This window comes from Salmo salar, chromosome ssa24 (genome assembly GCF_905237065.1).
Source record: "Salmo salar chromosome ssa24, Ssal_v3.1, whole genome shotgun sequence".
In the NCBI taxonomy this organism is placed as follows: Eukaryota; Metazoa; Chordata; class Actinopteri; order Salmoniformes; family Salmonidae; genus Salmo; species Salmo salar.
The window spans coordinates 30,217,341-30,235,236 of NC_059465.1; the positions used below are offsets into that span (position 1 = coordinate 30,217,341).

The 17,896-nt window shown below is 45.0% G+C and overlaps 1 protein-coding gene across 2 annotated transcripts in view; it reads right to left on the reverse strand.

Annotated features, from left to right (window-relative positions):
* LOC106585667 (protein FAM222A) overlaps positions 1 to 17,896 on the reverse strand; it is a 62,150-nt gene that overhangs the window by 24,838 nt on the left and 19,416 nt on the right. Inside the window, exon 2 of one of the 2 annotated variants that reach the window (XM_014172117.2) lies at positions 5,080 to 5,234. The exons of the other annotated variant lie outside the window; for it this stretch is intronic. Within the exon in view, the coding sequence (XP_014027592.2) occupies positions 5,080 to 5,185 (106 nt within the window). The 5' untranslated portion in view covers positions 5,186 to 5,234. The remainder of the gene's footprint in view (positions 1 to 5,079; positions 5,235 to 17,896) is intronic. 2 annotated transcript variants of the gene reach the window in all.

The window sequence follows — 17,896 nt, forward strand, 5'->3', positions numbered from 1 at the left end:
GGCCCCTTAAGGGCCCTACACACGCTTTCAAACAGAGCTACGGAGCGTCATATACGGTGTGTAGCGGCCTTTCGTTGGGGCCCTCAGCCTCTCTCTTAGCCCTCAGCTACACCCTTCTCTGTCTCCCTATTTAGAGAGAGGCCGGTTCCACAACCACGAAGGGGTAGGGACCTGAAGGCTGAGGGGTGAAAGGAATAAGCCTGAGTGCCTGGGGACTGGGAACTATGGTCAGGGGAATCCCTCTCTCTCCTCTGACTGGTCTGGGTGCCCTCTCTCTGGGGGAGAACAGCCTGAAGAGAGACACTGGCTCCACTGCCGTGTCCTCCTCTGCTTCTCACGAAGTGCAGCGTATAGTGGCAGACGTGATGGGGAGGGGAGGACGGGAGCTACAAATGTCAACCCATAAGGGGAGATTTAATAAAAAAATGACAGGTCCTGGTGCACGGATAGTGCAGCCCCATACACAGGGAATTTGGGCACGCTGAAAGCAAATGCCTATGATTTATAATTTAAGTAATTCCTCCCCACTCTTAATTCCACGGCCCGAGAGCAAGAGAAGAGATTTTTTTTTTTACATCTAAAGGCCACCCCAGTGAGGCTAATCCAATAGGATATTTTTAAAGGTCCAGTGCAGTCAAAACCTAGATATTTCAGTGTTTTATATATATTTCCACACTATGAGGTTGGAATAATACTGTGAAAATGATGATAATGCCCTTTTAGTGTAAGAGCTGTTTGAAAAGACCGCCTGAAATTTTTGCCCGTTTTGGTGGGATGGAGTTTTGGCCATCCATGGTGACATCACCATGCGGTAAATTAGTTAGACCACTAATAGAAAGGGAGGTTCAAACCTCTCTGCCAATAACAGCTACATTTCAGTTTCCCCTCCCCACCCAGACAGTCCTAGCCACATTTCTTCTTGAGAAATTGCCCTTTGCCAAGAAGCATTTTTTTAATTTTTATTTTAGACCATTTTAACTGAAAACAAATCACAGTAAGGTACTTAATTGTTACCCAGAAAACATTTGATATCGAGATAAAAATGGCTGCATTGGACCTTTAAAGGCAGGGAGTCAATGGCATTTTAAAAACCCAGTCTCTCTCTCCCTCGTTCTCCCCCCCATTGCTCTCCCACTCCCATCTTTCTTTCCTTCTCTACATCCCGCTCTCCCGCTTCCCATTTCTTTCTCTCCCTCATCACCCTCTCTTCATCGCTCTCGCTCTCCTGGCCCAGATGCAGAGCAGACTGTGATAATGGAAACATCCCTCTCTTTCCGCCTCCCGTTTCTCCCGCTAAGCTCTATACGCTCGAGGGAAATTGATTGTCTGGCGAGCCGATCTGAACTCTTCCCGCTGATGGCGAAGCCAGTTAAGTCCTTTTTTATTGAGGGTATGAGGGATTTTTTAATGGGAGTCGCATCAATGAACTGTGCAGCTGCTCAGCATCGCTGCCCCCCTCACCCTCTCACCCACCACCACCACCTCACCATCCCCCCACTCACTGCTTTTCTGCAAAGGACAGCAGATGCAAATGGCAGAGCAGCTCACCTCTCCTGCCACTGCCAGGTAATAATCTCCCTCACATCCTATTTCTCTCTGTGAGGGGGTGGTGTCTGGTAGGCAGGTAGGCAGAGACAGGCATCACTCGGGCTGCTAAGAGCCAGGGTCACTTTACCCCACTCCTCCTCCCTCAGCTCAAACTGGGCCAGAGGGTGATCAATCGACGGGGACCTAGCTTTGCACGAAGGAGCCCAGTGTGTGTGCCCACAATTCCCCTGACCAAAGCTGACATCTGCCTCTCCGCACCCCTTTTGAGCCTGGCTGAACAATCCCCTCTCTCATTGAAGGGCCAGTGGCTGTAAAGTACAGTACAATGCTGAAATCCAACACTCAGTCTCACCTCCGCAGGACAGAAAGGAGGCCATTCTTCTCAAATCCACTCATTATATATGGCCACAGTGGTAATCTTTCAATCAAAGGGTTTAACACACACAGAGAGAGAGAGACACAGAGAGAGAGAGACACACAGAGAGAGCGAGAGACACACAGCGAGAAGGGAGAGACACACAGCGAGAAGGGAGAGACACACAGCGAGAAGGGAGAGACACACAGCGAGAAGGGAGAGACACACAGCGAGAAGGGAGAGACACACAGCGAGAAGGGAGAGACACACAGCGAGAAGGGAGAGACACACAGCGAGAAGGGAGAGACACACAGCGAGAAGGGAGAGACACACAGAGAGAGGGAGAGACACACAGAGAGAGGGAGAGACACACAGAGAGAGGGAGAGACACAGAGAGAGGGAGAGACACAGAGAGAGGGAGAGACACAGAGAGAGGGAGAGACACACAGAGAGAGAGAGAGACAGTGAGAGACAGAGACGGAGAGAGAGAGAGAGAGAGACTGTTATTTTTCTCTATTGATTCCATCTCTGACTCCCACTGGCTGCTCTTCAATAAGAGGCCCGAGGAGGAAGTGGGCTAATCCTGTCCAAATTGGAGGGAGAGAGAATCGATTAAGACAGCCATTGCCTCCCTCTTTTTCTCTCTTACTCTCCATTTCTCCCCTCTGACTCATTCTCACAGCCCTCCCCCTTTCTTCTCTGTCTCTCTCACTTTCTGGAAGCTCATTAGGGAACCTGGCCGGAACTCACGCCACCATACATGGAACCAGGACACACACCCCTTTGGTCGCAACCTTGGCACATACTTCAAAAACGTACACACACGTAGATCTGAACAAAAGCAACACTGACCTTGTCCTCTCATTCCCCTTTGACAGTTGAACCAATCATGTGTATTACATGGGGGTGTGTGACACTTACCCCTCAGGCTGAGGTGTTGCGCTTGTGTCGCCTCACTAGCTAGTTATGATGTGGCGCAATCGGCTAAGACGCTTGAGGAGGGCAGTCATGTGAGTTTGGGAGGCAGAGGTACCTAGTTCAGGCCAGGTATGTTGTCATTTATTTACTGTGTTGAAAATGTATTTCTCGGAAGCTAGCTCGTTGTTGTACTCCCATTTTGAGTCTTGGTTCACGTTACTGTAAAATAAAAACAATTGGTTCTCGTGATATTTATTCTATGTAAAACTATACAATCACATTGTGTTATTATAGCCATGTTTGCCCTTTCATTTATGATTATGGCGAAGACAGAGCTGGAGGAATGCAAATTCATAATCGTCTGATTCTAACTTGAACACCTACGCTGTGTGCTTTATTGCCAGACTATAATAAACTGAACCCGATGATCCTGTGTCAGTCCTGCAAAGTAGCAACAGTCAGAAATCTAGGGGTTACACATGCAACAGTCAGAAATCTAGGGGTTACACATGCAACAGTCAGAAATCTAGGGGTTACACATGCAACAGTCAGAAATCTAGGGGTTACACATGCAACAGTCAGAAATCTAGGGGTTACACATGCAACAGTCAGAAATCTAGGGGTTACACATGCAACAGTCAGAAATCTAGGGGTTACACATGCAACAGTCAGAAATCTAGGGGTTACACATGCAACAGTCAGATATCTAGGGGTTACACATGCAACAGTCAGAAATCTAGGGGTTACACATGCAACAGTCAGAAATCTAGGGTTACACATGCAACAGTCAGAAATCTAGGGTTACACATGCAACAGTCAGAAATCTAGGGGTTACACATGCAACAGTCAGAAATCTAGGGGTTACATATGCAACAGTCAGAAATCTAGGGGTTACATATGCAACAGTCAGAAATCTAGGGGTTACATATGCAACAGTCAGAAATCTAGTGGTTACACATGCAACAGTCAGAAATCTAGGGGTTACACATGCAACAGTCAGAAATCTAGGGGTTACACATGCAACAGTCAGAAATCTAGGGGTTACACATGCAACAGTCAGAAATCTAGGGGTTACACATGCAACAGTCAGAAATCTAGGGGTTACACATGCAACAGTCAGAAATCTAGGGGTTACATATGCAACAGTCAGAAATCTAGGGGTTACATATGCAACAGTCAGAAATCTAGGGGTTACATATGCAACAGTCAGAAATCTAGTGGTTACACATGCAACAGTCAGAAATCTAGGGGTTACACATGCAACAGTCAGAAATCTAGGGGTTACACATGCAACAGTCAGAAATCTAGGGGTTACACATGCAACAGTCAGAAATCTAGGGGTTACACATGCAACAGTCAGAAATCTAGGGGTTACACATGCAACAGTCAGAAATCTAGGGTTACACATGCAACAGGAAGATGTATACATAAGCGGGCCAGACCCACTAGTCGAGGTTAAATTGCGTCATGCAGATGTCCAACAGTATGTTTTTCTCTAGTAGAATCTTTTTATTTTATACTAGTGATATGTTGTTGACAATTAGGGCTATTAGCAGGTGGAACTGTAACATGTTTAAGCTTTTGTAAACTGAGGTTGAAAATGCTAGGTTAACTCCTTCTCTCCATCCGCCTTCCCTTTTAAAATCGGCTTGCCATGCAAACATAGGCCACTAAAGACTCTTGGAGCGTTCTATAAGCGGAACAACCCCCTCCACCACACACACAGAGACACACACACACAGAGACACACACACACAGAGACACACACACACAGAGACACACACACACACAGAGACACACACACACACAGAGACACACACACACACAGAGACACACACACACACACAGGACAGTCTCATTCCACTAAAGGACTAATCCCGAGGCTTCAGGGAAATTAGGCAGAAAGTCACCTTCCAGGGGAATACGGCAGCTTTCTTTAATCCTTAGCTGGTCCAAACTAGTTTCTTTCCCCTTCATTTCCATAACAACTTCCCATGGCCAGTCCCTTTATATACAGTATTTTATGAGAGGGACTTTTGGGGATTTTAGAACCCCACAAGGATAGAAGAACCAACACACATACCTACACAGTCACCGAGGGCCAGGGAGGCATGTTAAACTCTGCACAGTCAGCACAGCTAAACAGTCTCTCTATTCAAAATGAGTAACAACATAACAACCCCAAGGTCTCCCTCTACCAAATCAAATACATTGGGAAACCTAACAAAACTCCTGACCCTTCTTTGTCTTGGACTCACATTTTCGGCTGAGTGCTTGAGGCGGCTCCAGGGCCTTGCTGGCGCACAAGGGGTGCTGGGAGGATGGGATTGGAGGGTTCTGCCTCCTCTGCAGGCAGGCCAGCATGGTGGGGGGGCGGGCGGACAACTACAACTGGGGGACTGCCAAGGCCAACCTGAGGGAGAGAGAGAGAGAAACAAAGAGGGGGTCGAAGAAAGAATGTGAGAAAAGCAGGAGGATTTAGAAGAAGCAAAGCTCCATGGGCATGGAGGTCTGTGAAGTTCAGTGGTGGACTGGGACTGGCTCTATGCCACCTACAACTGTCTGCCTGCCTAGCAACTGGGACAGGGATAGCTCTATGCCACCTACAACTGTGCTGGTCTGGGGGCAGCAGAGTCAGACAGGTTAGGAGGAGTAGAGTCCTCTGACATTTATAAATAGGACGTCTGCTCGAGCCTGACTTCTGTCTATGAAAACACATGCAGTACGTACATGTACACAGTCCTTCAGGAGCAGTGCATAGCATGTGCCGTGGTGACTGCATTATCTATAGACAGCTAAACGGTAATGCTGAGAAAACAGCAGTCTACCTGCAACAAGGTAACATGGGACCACACTGGGAGAATGTCAGCAAAGACCTGGGGGACCAAGATCCTAAAGCCCCCAAAGGTTCCCACAAAGATAGTAAAACAAGGAAAAGTCTTCCTCTTGGGGACATTTCCCATGTCCCCATGAAGACAAAGGCTGTTTTAAGGTTAGGGGTTAGAATTAGGGTTACCGTTAGGGTAAGGGGTTAGGAGTTAGGGTAAGGGAAAATAAGATTTTGAATGGAAATACATTTTACTCCCCTCAAGGATAGAAGAGCAAAACGTGCGAGTGAAAATGGGTTGGGAGTGCCAGCAGTGCATCAGGTCCAGTGACAGCACTAATCAATCTCCCCCTAGGCTAAACATCTCCAGCTCTACCCTGCTCTAGAGGAACAGAGCCTCTCAAAAAGACCATCAGTGTGGAAACACAGAACACAACACACGCACACACGCAGCCAAGCTCACCTTCGTCAAGGCCCATACACAGACCTGTAGGGCAGCCCCATCCACATAGACTGGATTAGATCGAAATTCAGTCACATGTCACCCAACACAATGAGGGATTACACAATGATGAGTGATTACAAGAACCGTGGGCTGAATTAATGACCATAAAGAAGCAAACTGCATCTTCTCATTAGACGTAGACTAACATTTTGTTTGTAAACTAAAAAGAGACGTGCAATGTAAAAACAGTAGGTCAGAACCTCAACCAGACCTAAAAACAGTATTGGCTATGATGTTTCAAGCCATTTCTTTCCTCTGTCTGGGACACTGTGCTGATGGAGTCTCCTGACGGCAATGCATGGATATGAATCAGTATCGTTTTCATTACATGAAAACAAAGAGAGCAGGCAAATATTTCACCGGGGCTGTCAATGCCGCCGTCTCTCGCCGTGATGCACAGCGGATTATTGAACAATTATTTCTCACGCGCCTGTCAAATGCCGGTCCCCTTAATTCATTGTCCTGGTGAATCACTACTTAGTATTATAGATTGTAATATGAAAGAAAGGAATTAAAATGATGAGTAAATGACTAGCGGTAACTCTTTAGAAGCCGTAGCCGTCGAAGGCCTTTCTTTAAATTACTATAGCGGCCACGAACAGCCTTGTTTTTCTAACAATAATATCTGTGTCAATATCACAAAATTTACTTTACCTGTTGTACTCACGTGGCTGTTGTCAACCATAAAAAGAGAAACAGGGTTTACTTCTCAAAATAATGGCGTCGAAGCGAACACAACTGTTAACTGTGAAAGAGGCTGTATCTGTGTTGGTTAATGATATGGATTCGGACATGTCCTTGCAGATTGAAAAGCGATGATGTTGAGGTGAGTTAAATAACTTAACAGTACATATATGTTTGGTGTTGTAGATGTTTGATGCTGTGGAACATCTCTCAGATTAGCAAGTCCTGTCATGATAGTCTCCTATTGGTTCAGGCTAGCACATCAGCAGTGGAGCTGGAATGATTGCCCTCTGTCTCATGAATTAGTTGCAGTGTGTGTTTAGCTGTATGTAGTCACCTAACTAGTTGGTTGTTTTGTCTTGTTTCTACCGATGTAAGTCATATGGAAACAGCCCAAGCTGCTTGCTATAGCTAGCTAGATAGATAGTCTGTCATGCAAGAAAAGATGTGTGGAGGTCAATTTGGGCTGCACTTTCACAAGCTAGCCGTACACAGACTACCATATAACTAGCCACCAAAATGAAGGCTAGAGTAATGTTGGGCTTAGGTTATGGTTTGTTATGTTTGCTAGATGCAGATATTCATAGGCTATGCATAGCCTCGTTTTCCTATTGTTTGACAGCTTAGCTGTCGTGTTAGGGTAGATGCCCCCGCAGTGGAGCTCATATGATAGCTAACTATAGCAAGCAGCTTGGGCTGTTTCCATATGACTTACATCGCTTGATTAAGATGGCACCGGAAAAGAAGGCTGACGTTTTACGGGTTCCTAACCAATTGTGTTTTTTTGTCGTTTCTTTGCAACTTATTTTGTACATAATCTCTTATGACCAAAAATATCCAGAAGTTATCAGAACTGCAATTACTCACAACGAACTGGCAGAATCCTTTTTTTCCGTTAACGAGTTCGATGTGAATGATACTGCTTTCCCAGGAACAGGTCCAGATCCCATTCATTTGCATGAAGAGACGGTGGAGAAAAAAGGGGCCGGAGGGCAGGCTGCCTTCTGAGAATTGTTAAGCGATTGAAAATACCCCCACTGCCTTCCATTCTGCTAGCAAACGTTCAATCTTTGGAAAATAAAATCGATGACCTACGTGGAAGATTAAACTACCAATGGGACATTCAAAACTGTAATATCTTATGCGACACGGAGTTGTGGCTGAACGACGACATTATCAACATACAGCTGGCTGGTTATAACAGTGGCGTCTGGTAAGACAAGGGGCGGTGGACTATGTATTTTTGTAAATAACAGCTGGTGTACAATATTTAAGGAAGTCTCAAGGTTTTGCTCGCCTGAGGTAGAGTATCTCATAAGCTGTAGACCACACCATCTACCTAGAGAGTTATCTGTATTTTTCATAGCTGTCTACCTACCACCACAGACTGTTGCATTTCAGAGATGGTGGTTGAAAAAGAAAAAAATGGTTGGTTTATTCTTTGTATTTTCTTTTACCAGATCTATTGTGTTATATTCTCCTAAATTCAATTCACATTTCCACAAACTTCCTTTCCTTTCAAATGGTAACAAGAATATGCATATCCTTGCTTCGGGGCCTGAGCTACAGGCAGTTAGATTTGGGTATGTCAATTTAGGCAAAAGTTGAAGGAAAAAAAGGGGGCTATCCCTAAGAAGTTTTAACACTAAGGTCTACAACTGTTGTATTCGGCGCATTTGATTTGATCTGTCTAGTACTTGTTGCATTCACTGAATTGTTGTCAACGTAGGCTAGTATTTCTACTTTTTGTGTCAGGCCTGGTCTGTACTAAATCTTATTGAGAGGTTATCTACATTTTTAAATAGTCTCTGAATAGTTGTTTGCATTTTTACAGAAGTAATAATTGTTGTCAATCAAATAGCCTACTTTGTGTGGGTTGAGATACTTTCTGAATATTGTCCTCTGGTCACATTTTGGATAATATATTATACTTAGTACATTTTGAGTAAGTCATTTAGTCAAATGTAGGGTTTTTTGTGTTGAGTGTCAATCATTTTTTGATAGTGAGTGTCTTCACACAACGAAAGACAAAATGAGTGTTAGTCTTATTGGCATGAATGTGGTGTCATTAAAGAAGAGGTTGTGCTCTTTAAAACTAAGTTAACTTGTAATTGTGTTTTGTTTTTGAGCCATGTCTGTTTGTAATGTGTGAGAAAATTTGCTTTAAATCAAGAAAATTCTCAACTGCAGCATTCTAGAATTCTATTGGGGTCTTAAAAGTTAGGAGCACATTTATATATTTTAAATGCACAGATTGAAAGACAAAGAAAGAAAGTTCTGAAAACTCAATCCAACCAAATTAATCAATATTTCAAATGAATCCTTACTGGGCATCTGTTAGACAAATTGTTGTAACATAGTGTACCAACTGAAGACCTATATGTGCACACACAAAGGGGTTTGAAAAAGAGGAGCACTCTTTTCCCCCGCCAGGTGCCCCTGAAAAGCCCACTAGTGTGCAGTGCCATATCCGCTCACACACAGAGGCAGGCCTGGCCCAAACACACAGGCACTTTGAGCTCATTACTGGCCATTCACAGGCTAAAAGCCTCTCTCTGTGTCCTCTGTGAAGATACTAATTTCACAACAAGCCCTCCCTCACAGCCCATTCGTTAAAGGCTAGTGGTTCAGGGGGATGATGGGGGGGGGGTGGCACAAAGCATAGATGGAGACCAAAGACCATCCTCATGGGGAATGCCTCATCTCCCCCTCCCTCCCTCTCCTAAAATGAAAGACAATTGTGTAACTACCCCTCCATTACTCTCCATTTGCTCTTGCCAAATGTATTCCGAGTCATTATCTTGCTCTCAAAGAGACCGCTTTCCCCTTCCATTCCAAGAACCAATTTTCTCCTATTACTGCCTTAACTTTGAGAGGAGAGGAGGAAGTCGGACTTGTTTGTCATGTCCCCCCGTCCGTTTATCCCCTCCTCTTCACCTATTCTAATCCTAAACAGATTTCTATCAGTGGCAGGAAATAAAATTTAACAAAAACCCCAAACAAATGTATGCGCGCACAATGGCCCATCCTTTAACAACCTAAAAACAGATTGTGTCTGCATGGGAGCAAGTTTGGGTTATTAACCACTTCTGAAGGTACTGCTAATGGACACACACACACACACCACCTGCCCCCTATTCACTAATCAAGTCCACACACAGTTATTTTATTACACCAATGAGAGGAGAAGTCCAAAGCCAGGAGTATCGGCCCCTGCCCCCATCTGCTAACTCCACTGCCACAGGGTTTGGAATGGGGGGCAGAAGATCCATCTCTGCACAGGAGCGAATAAGCTGGAATAAAGACACTGTGGACTGGTGGAAAGGGGGTATTCTCTCAGTTTAAAGGTTGTTAAAGTGGAGCATTGATCACAGGAGATGTCTCACCCTGTCTAGATAGGTGGGGAGAGAAAACCGAGAAAAGGGCCTCTCACACTCCAAAAGTGGAAGCCTTAATAGGAATGTAGGAGTAGTGTGTGTGTAGTGTCTGTCAATGCATGTGTGCACACGTCCCTGCGATATTCCCTGGTGACCCCCCCCCTCCCCTCCTCATCCACCATAGCAGGCCTGGTCAGGGAGCCTAGTGGCTGGCTGGTAGTGGGCCTGCTTACTGAACAGGGCGGGCTTGGGCCTAATTGAATGGTGACCCACCGGCTCACTGTGGGACGCCCCATGAAGCGCTTTTAACAAGCTGCTGTGTCTCCCCTGTTAATCAGTCCAAACAAGTTAATCCAATAGACACACTCAAAGGCCTTTCTTTTCCTCTAACAAGGCACTGCCTCTACCCCCTAATCTCCTAGCTCCCTTCTTTCCCTCTCCTTCTCTCTTCCTAACCCCCTCTCACACCATACCGCCACATGAATGGAGGGAGAATGAAAGGCCCCATTAGGAGTGGCTGGCAGTAACCCCCCCCCCTTCTCCTTAACTTTCCTCCACACACAGCAATAAACACTCACACTACTCTATCGTGGATAGAGCAATAGGACCGCTACAGACAAACACAAAAGGGAGAGACTCCCACAGACACACAAGTACATACACACACAAATTCTGAGAGGACATTTGCTGACAGGGACATTAAATAAAGCATTGTTAACAAACCCCACACAGCTCCACAAAGAAGAGACCCTACAACAACAGTCTATACCCAACAGTCCTGCCCAGCCCAACACACCAGCAGAACCAATTCCTAGACCAACAGAAGGCCATTGTGTTCTAAATCCTACAGAAACCATTTGCAAGGTGACACATTATTTTCTATAACATGTAAGGATGGTGCAGCAGGATACATTAACTTCACTGCTAGTATTGATGGTAATACTGTACGATAACAATTAGAAAACCTTAACTGAGGTAAGTATGCCTACCAGAAAGTATCCATTGTCACCACACAGCCCAGTTTGTTAGTTATTGCCAAGTTAAGTACCAGCTAAAACTGGGCTGTCAAATAAAATAAAGTGGTACCCTTTTGGTTCCATATTCCAGTCAGCTTCAGTTTATCAGTCATGATGCTGTCAGTCCAATGGCAGAGAATAGGTCATCTACACACCTGCATAGACTAATCAAATGTCAACCATGTCATAGCAATTGAGTTCTGAGCCAACTGCTGCATCAGTGAAGGGCTAGTGGTCATTAATGCCCAATAAAAGGTCACCCAAATGAGTCAACCATGACACTCTGACCAAGCAACAAGCCCTGCATTACAGTATATGTATGACAAATAAATACACTTATTGGTGCTGTTGTTGGCCTGTGGGAAATGAAAGCAAAAGTGGAGTCTGTCAGAGACAGAGGAAACAGGAGCAAATCTGCATTTAGTCTCTGTGGTCCACCGCAAAGAAGCGACTTTCCTGTAACAGCCCCAATGATGCCTCCAGCTCTTGACATGTCAGTGAGTCACTGGGTTGCTCTGTAGCCTACACCGCTTACTGACTACATGCCAAGACAGCCGCTCCTGAAGTAGGACTTAACATCCAAATTACAACTCCAAAATCAGCTTAAATTGAATCTATTTTAGTAATATTTTATTAAAGTTTTTTTGTTGTTATTTTATAGATTTTCTGTTAAAATGTGCTTGATTTTTGTTTAAAGCGAAGCTAACTTTAAAATGATGCCTAGCGGGCTCTTACTAGACTTAATCAGTTCCAGAACTCTCTTTCAGTAAAACCCTATCATACTGTTCGAGGTCTCGTCTCCAGACCTGGTCTCAAAAAACCCACAGAGAGTATCCCAGAGTCACACTCTGAAATTGTGTCACAGTTAGATCTATTCATGGATTAACACAACAACACAACGGTCTATTATACTGCCCCCTCATCCACACTGCTCCGTTTGAATATTCAAACAGAGCGTCGTCTTTCACCGTTTGGTTCAATGTTTGTTGGTGCCGTCGTTTCTCAGCTTGGCTCCAACAGATCAAAGAGAAGCCGTCGTAATTTTAGGAAGGAATCAAATGCAGATGAAGAGAGGGCGACAGAAAGAGCAAAGATTTACAACCGCGCTCACACACACGCAACCAGTCTGAAAACCTGTACGTCTGAAAATGTGTGTGCTGGTCAATAAATCAATGGAATATAATTAAAAAATAAACAATGTGATGCCTTTCCTTCTCTCCTTCATGTTTAAATCTGAACAACTCTGTGTTACTAAGGTGACCCCAATTCCCATTGGTGCAAAGCACAAGTGCAGGGTCTCTGATTGGAGGGAGTCATAGATCAAATGTTCAGTTCTGCAGGGAGGCACTCTCCGGGATAATCAAAAACAGTCCACAGTTTAAATACTGACTCTGATCGCATTCAATAAAACTGACAGATGACAGACAAATGTACTTTTGTGTTGTTGGATTTCAGGTCCCTACTATATGTGGCAATGAGCACACAGCAAACAGTCAGAAACCTAGCAGGTGTTATCCTCCACACACACACACACACACTCAGTCACGTTTTCAGACCCGGGGATCTCAGCAGTCCTCCCTCTAGCCTGTAATGCTCAAGTGTCCAGCTGTTGTCATCGTGCTCCTTCTCAAAGCTGGTCCTGACCGAGCAAAGCCGGGCTGCTTGCACCACGAGAGACAATCCTATTGGACGGTGAGGGAGGGGAGACCCAATGCACGTTTATCTTAATCACCTGCTGGCTACAGACGGCACGGAAACTCCACCAAGCTGTTCTCATGGAACCAGGAGATATGGAGACCAATATGACTGGTAGACTTGTCTCTCTCAGACTCACAAAACACTGAGAATGAAGACAAATCGAAGAAAACGAGTGTGCAGTAAGATGAACCGTTGGGGTGAGCAATCGTGGAGTGAGAATGGCTGGGGATGACTGATTATTAGTCCATCTCCATCTTCAAGGATTTTGAGAAGTTGTGTCTCCTGGGGGAGAGGGGGGTGTCAGATTGGAACAGAGTTTGCCTCTTTCTTTGAGAGAGATAGATGGAGAGAGAGAAAGAACAAACTAGGATGAAGTCATCCCCTTTAATAATGTCGCTCCTGAAGTTCAAAGTAGTTGGTGTTCCCGGGGCATCAAAAACATCAGCGTAAAAAAAGCCCAGAGACATCTTTCTTCCTGTGGCTACCTCTCCATCAGAATAGTGGCTGCTACTCCAGGCTACAGCCCTGTGAGTTTCAGCTCTGCGCGCAGGTTAGTCCGTCACTAGAGACAGGTAGTGTTGCCAACACCCAGTAATTAGTGCAGATGGAGACTAATACTCTTTTCCCTCCCAGCAGAAATGGCAAGGGAATGAAATCTATAAATTCCGGCATATTAATTCAATTTCAAACCACTCCTGAGTCTGACACCTTGCTGGAGGGTGGAGATGAAGGGTGAGTGGCAGTCTGACGCGTGACGACCTCTCTGAACATTGAAGTCTTTGACGTCACATACACATAAATACTATGGACAACCTCTCTCTTTATTCTCTCTCCGAAACAAAACCTCACTCCTGATTCCTGACCCTAGGCATTACAACTGGGACCCTATCCACAGTAAGTTAAACCCCATTTTATCTAGGTTGGTTGTTCCTGCACCACCATGCCTCCCTCCCCCCAGTTTTGTTTTATTTTTTCCCTTTCTTGGAAGATCTAGTTGGAGAACCCATTAGCATGAGAAAGCAGCCTGGCAATTGTCTTCACCCCACTGAGTCATCCCTGGGCAGAGGATTAGCTAGAGAGAGCCCTTTTTCAACTGCACAGATGCTGCTGCCTCCTGCCCACAACAACCACCCACTCCACATTAGATAAAGACCGCCCAGGATTTAGCCAAGTGACCCAGAACTTAACAATATTAAATCAAAACACCCCGGCAGTAAGTTGAAAATGTCATTTTCACCCCCCCCCCCAACATTGCACCACCCTCCTCCGACACAACTGTTGACCGCATTTGCTTTTTCTAAATGTCCCCTTTATACATTTTTATTTATTATTATATTTATTATTAATATATATATATATATATATATATATATATATATATATATATATATATATATATATAATAAATAAATAATAATAATAAATATATAATAATAATAATAATAATAATAAATATATATATATATATATTTTTTTTATCTACTCGCTAATATGCTTTTCTATTGAATATGCAAATCGAAGTATAGGCAGCTCTACGTGTTCCCTCTCTGTGATGATATGTGATGTATTTAGAGATGATCTGCCTAAATCGACCCCATGGGCCACCCTTTCTGCCTCGATATCTGCATGTCAACGCCTGGCCTACTCATATGGTGTCACATTTCACGCTCGCTTCTTTCTGAGAAAAAGCACTTCAAAACATGGCCGCCTCTTCTCCTGACCTTTCCACAGAGATGATCGATTAAGCCCAATTGGATTGATTCCACAAACGCAGACAACTGTTACATCAAAAAAACTAGGAATTCACCCCAGAGGCACAACTTCAAATCCATATAATATTTGTAGGCTCGATTTTCACTGGGGGTTTCAATCCATTTTCTCCAACTTTGTGTAGAGAGGGAGAGAAAGATCCCTTTCAGTAGCTGTTCTGGTATCTGAACTATGACACAGTCAAAAGCTGTATCAACAATTGCTGTTGCACATCCCAATCCAGGGATGTGGTCCTCCACAGAGGACTCATCATAGGGAACAGTCATACTGTCTGTTTTCAGTCTGGATGGTCACTTGACCCAGCAAACACACAACGAACTACCACACAATGTTGCCTCAATTATTGGTTCAGATAGTTCCTCCCTGTTTCGGACTGTTTACTTCCATTTCTTCCCTACCGAACATGGCCAAATCACGCACCATACTGCATTGCCGTGCGCCTCCCAAATGTTGTAAAAAAGCGTATGGGTCCGCATTGACATAATTGGTTGACGGTAGGTGGGGGCGGTACGTCCTGTATAAACACACATTTATTAGACAACTTCCTTCACAACAGCTCTGCTCTACAAAGCAGAGTATGAATGCCCTGACTTCTGCATAGGCCGCATCACAGTAAATGCTGTACTGCCAATGCAGACGCCGGAATAACCATAAATCATCTTTCATTCTATGCTAATCACATCCTATTTGAATAATGAGGCAATAGCACCCCTCCCTCCTGCCCAGTCCCTCTGAATCCTTCACTGGAGTCTTTGATAGACACTCATTCTAGTTTCATCTATAAAGCTCCTCTCATGCATTTTTTATAGAATCTATTACTTTAGGATTAAATTATATATTTTTTAAAAGACTGTCCTGCTTACATTTTTTTATAGTTTGCATAATTGGTATCAGGGCCCCAAATTCGAGCTATAAAAATCTGGTTTGTACAGGACTGACGTCCGGAACGATCCAGACCAAGCCTACAGAGCACTGTCTGTACACACACTAACTCTGGTCTACTGTGCCACAACACCCCCTTCACTTTCCCTTTCTCTGCAGCGTCAGGAAGTCTGCAGCATAATGCAACAGCCTCCTTTGTTTAGCTGTAATGGGAGGCCATCTTCCCCAGCCAGGATCTCCACTCTGTCCTGACCAGGCATCGTGAGGAGGCACACAGCCTTCACTCATCCTCCTCTTCCTCACAGCAGCCCACAGCCTCCCCAGCGTCAGGGCCAAACCAGGTGGCTTATCCGTTTCCTCCATGGCTCGCCAAAGTTTCCCCCGACACAACTTCAATTCAATGAAGATGATTTAAGCTAGTCAGCCCCCCCCAGAGAATAAGACAGGAGTTCCACCAGACGAGGGGTTAAGAGAGAGATGAAGGTAGGAAACTGCAGTGACATCACAGTAGTGAATAAATAGAAAAAGGCTCTAGGTGTAAATTGTCCATCGATCATGACAAACGATCTGATAGGAGGGAGTTTCTCCCAATGATGCGCTCATTCCCAGTAGAGCTGTGAATAACCAGTCTATCACCACACTACTTAGCACCGGCCCCGCTGCACAATTAATAATAAGATGGTGTAAAATATGTATATATTCAGATATGCAGTGGAGCTGCCACCAGCAGGTGCGGGGGTGTCGAGGAGGGGAGGGCCGGTGGTGGTGTTGAACCCTAGTTTGAACTATCTGAAAGGAGGAGCAGCACAGTGGTTGGTGACTGTGGGGATTGGTGAGGACCTGTAAACCTGCTAAGTAGCCTTTGTTGTTTTTGTAGGTTGACAGTGGTGGCAGCTGGTGTCTAGGGACACCTAGTTCTGTGGTAGCCTGTTTTTACCAGGTGACCTCCTCTCCTGCCCCCTGGCTGCCTCATGCACTGCCTGATACGCTCTCTCGCTCTTCCTCCAACAACCCAGCTTAAGGCTGCTCATTCCCCATGGAAGAGACAAAACAAATATACATTTTAATGAATACTCAAATCAGCAGTGAAAAGACAAAAGAGTGACTTCAGCAGTTTTGTAAGCCTAAATGCTAACTAAGACCAGTTTGAACAGTTTGGAGTGTTTCCCCCTCACATCTCAGATGTCCTTTGAAAGCTTGATCCAGACAGCCAGAGCTGAATAGGCTGGGATGTTAAAAGGGAGAGATGCTAGAAAAATGTACAGACAGCCAAGGCAACTTGACCTAATGGCAAGCACACACAGCCACTGTGGGCAGCGTTTGTTTGGGGGACAAGGTGACCCTGTCGCTCGGGGGAGGGGGTGTTCTGTGAAGGCCTCTCATCCAGACACAATGAAGGCCTCTCATCCTTCACAAAGACTCCCAGCCGGCTGTGTCAGTTGTGACCTGCGACAGGACGGGGTTGAGAACACCCCACCGCAGCAGTCTTAAACCCCTTTTCAGAGACAGAGCCCCACGAGATGGGCTCAAATCCCTGCTTGCGATGCCCAGGCATGCAACCGACAGATGGGGGCGGCTATTGAGTGGCGGATGGGCTTCCCCATCAATCCCCAGTGGAAACAATGGGGCGGCAGGACAAGAGTGCTGCCTCAATGGGGAGGGGAGGCGGAAAATGCCCACACACACACAGTTGAGCTATGCATAGCAAACCCCTTGAAAGTGAAAGAGCAGAGAATATTTTTGGGTCGAGGGGAAAAGGATCACATGCATTGTGTTCTGACGCTGGCTGCGGCAGCTCGCAGAACTCAATCTGGGACAGCAGTGTTTGTATTGAACCGTATCGACTTCAAACAGAAAAACACAAAGAAGTCCCCTCACCACACACTAACACATTTGCAGTCTCACATAGGTATACATTCACACACACACACGCATGCACAGAAATAAGGTTCAACAGAAACACTGCTGTCCAGATTCAGTGTTCACACAGCCTCTCTTCAGTCTACCAACGCCAGTAGAACCAGTGTGTGCGCTGTCCATAAGATTCAGGAATTCATGAAAATAACCAATAGGCAGCAAGATTTTCCAGTAAGAGAGGACCAAACAATTATTACAACATCGTAACAACTCTACATTCTGTTAATCTACCATGGATATTTGTGTAGATCAAGTTAACATTTGCACCACATAGATTCATTTATAGTAGTGATTATGGTACTGTAGGATTCTGCAATGATGTAACAGTGTCACACTGTCTCAGTGAGCTCAGCCAGGATGATTGGAGCTGAGCTTTCCTGGTCTGATCAGGTTTCCATG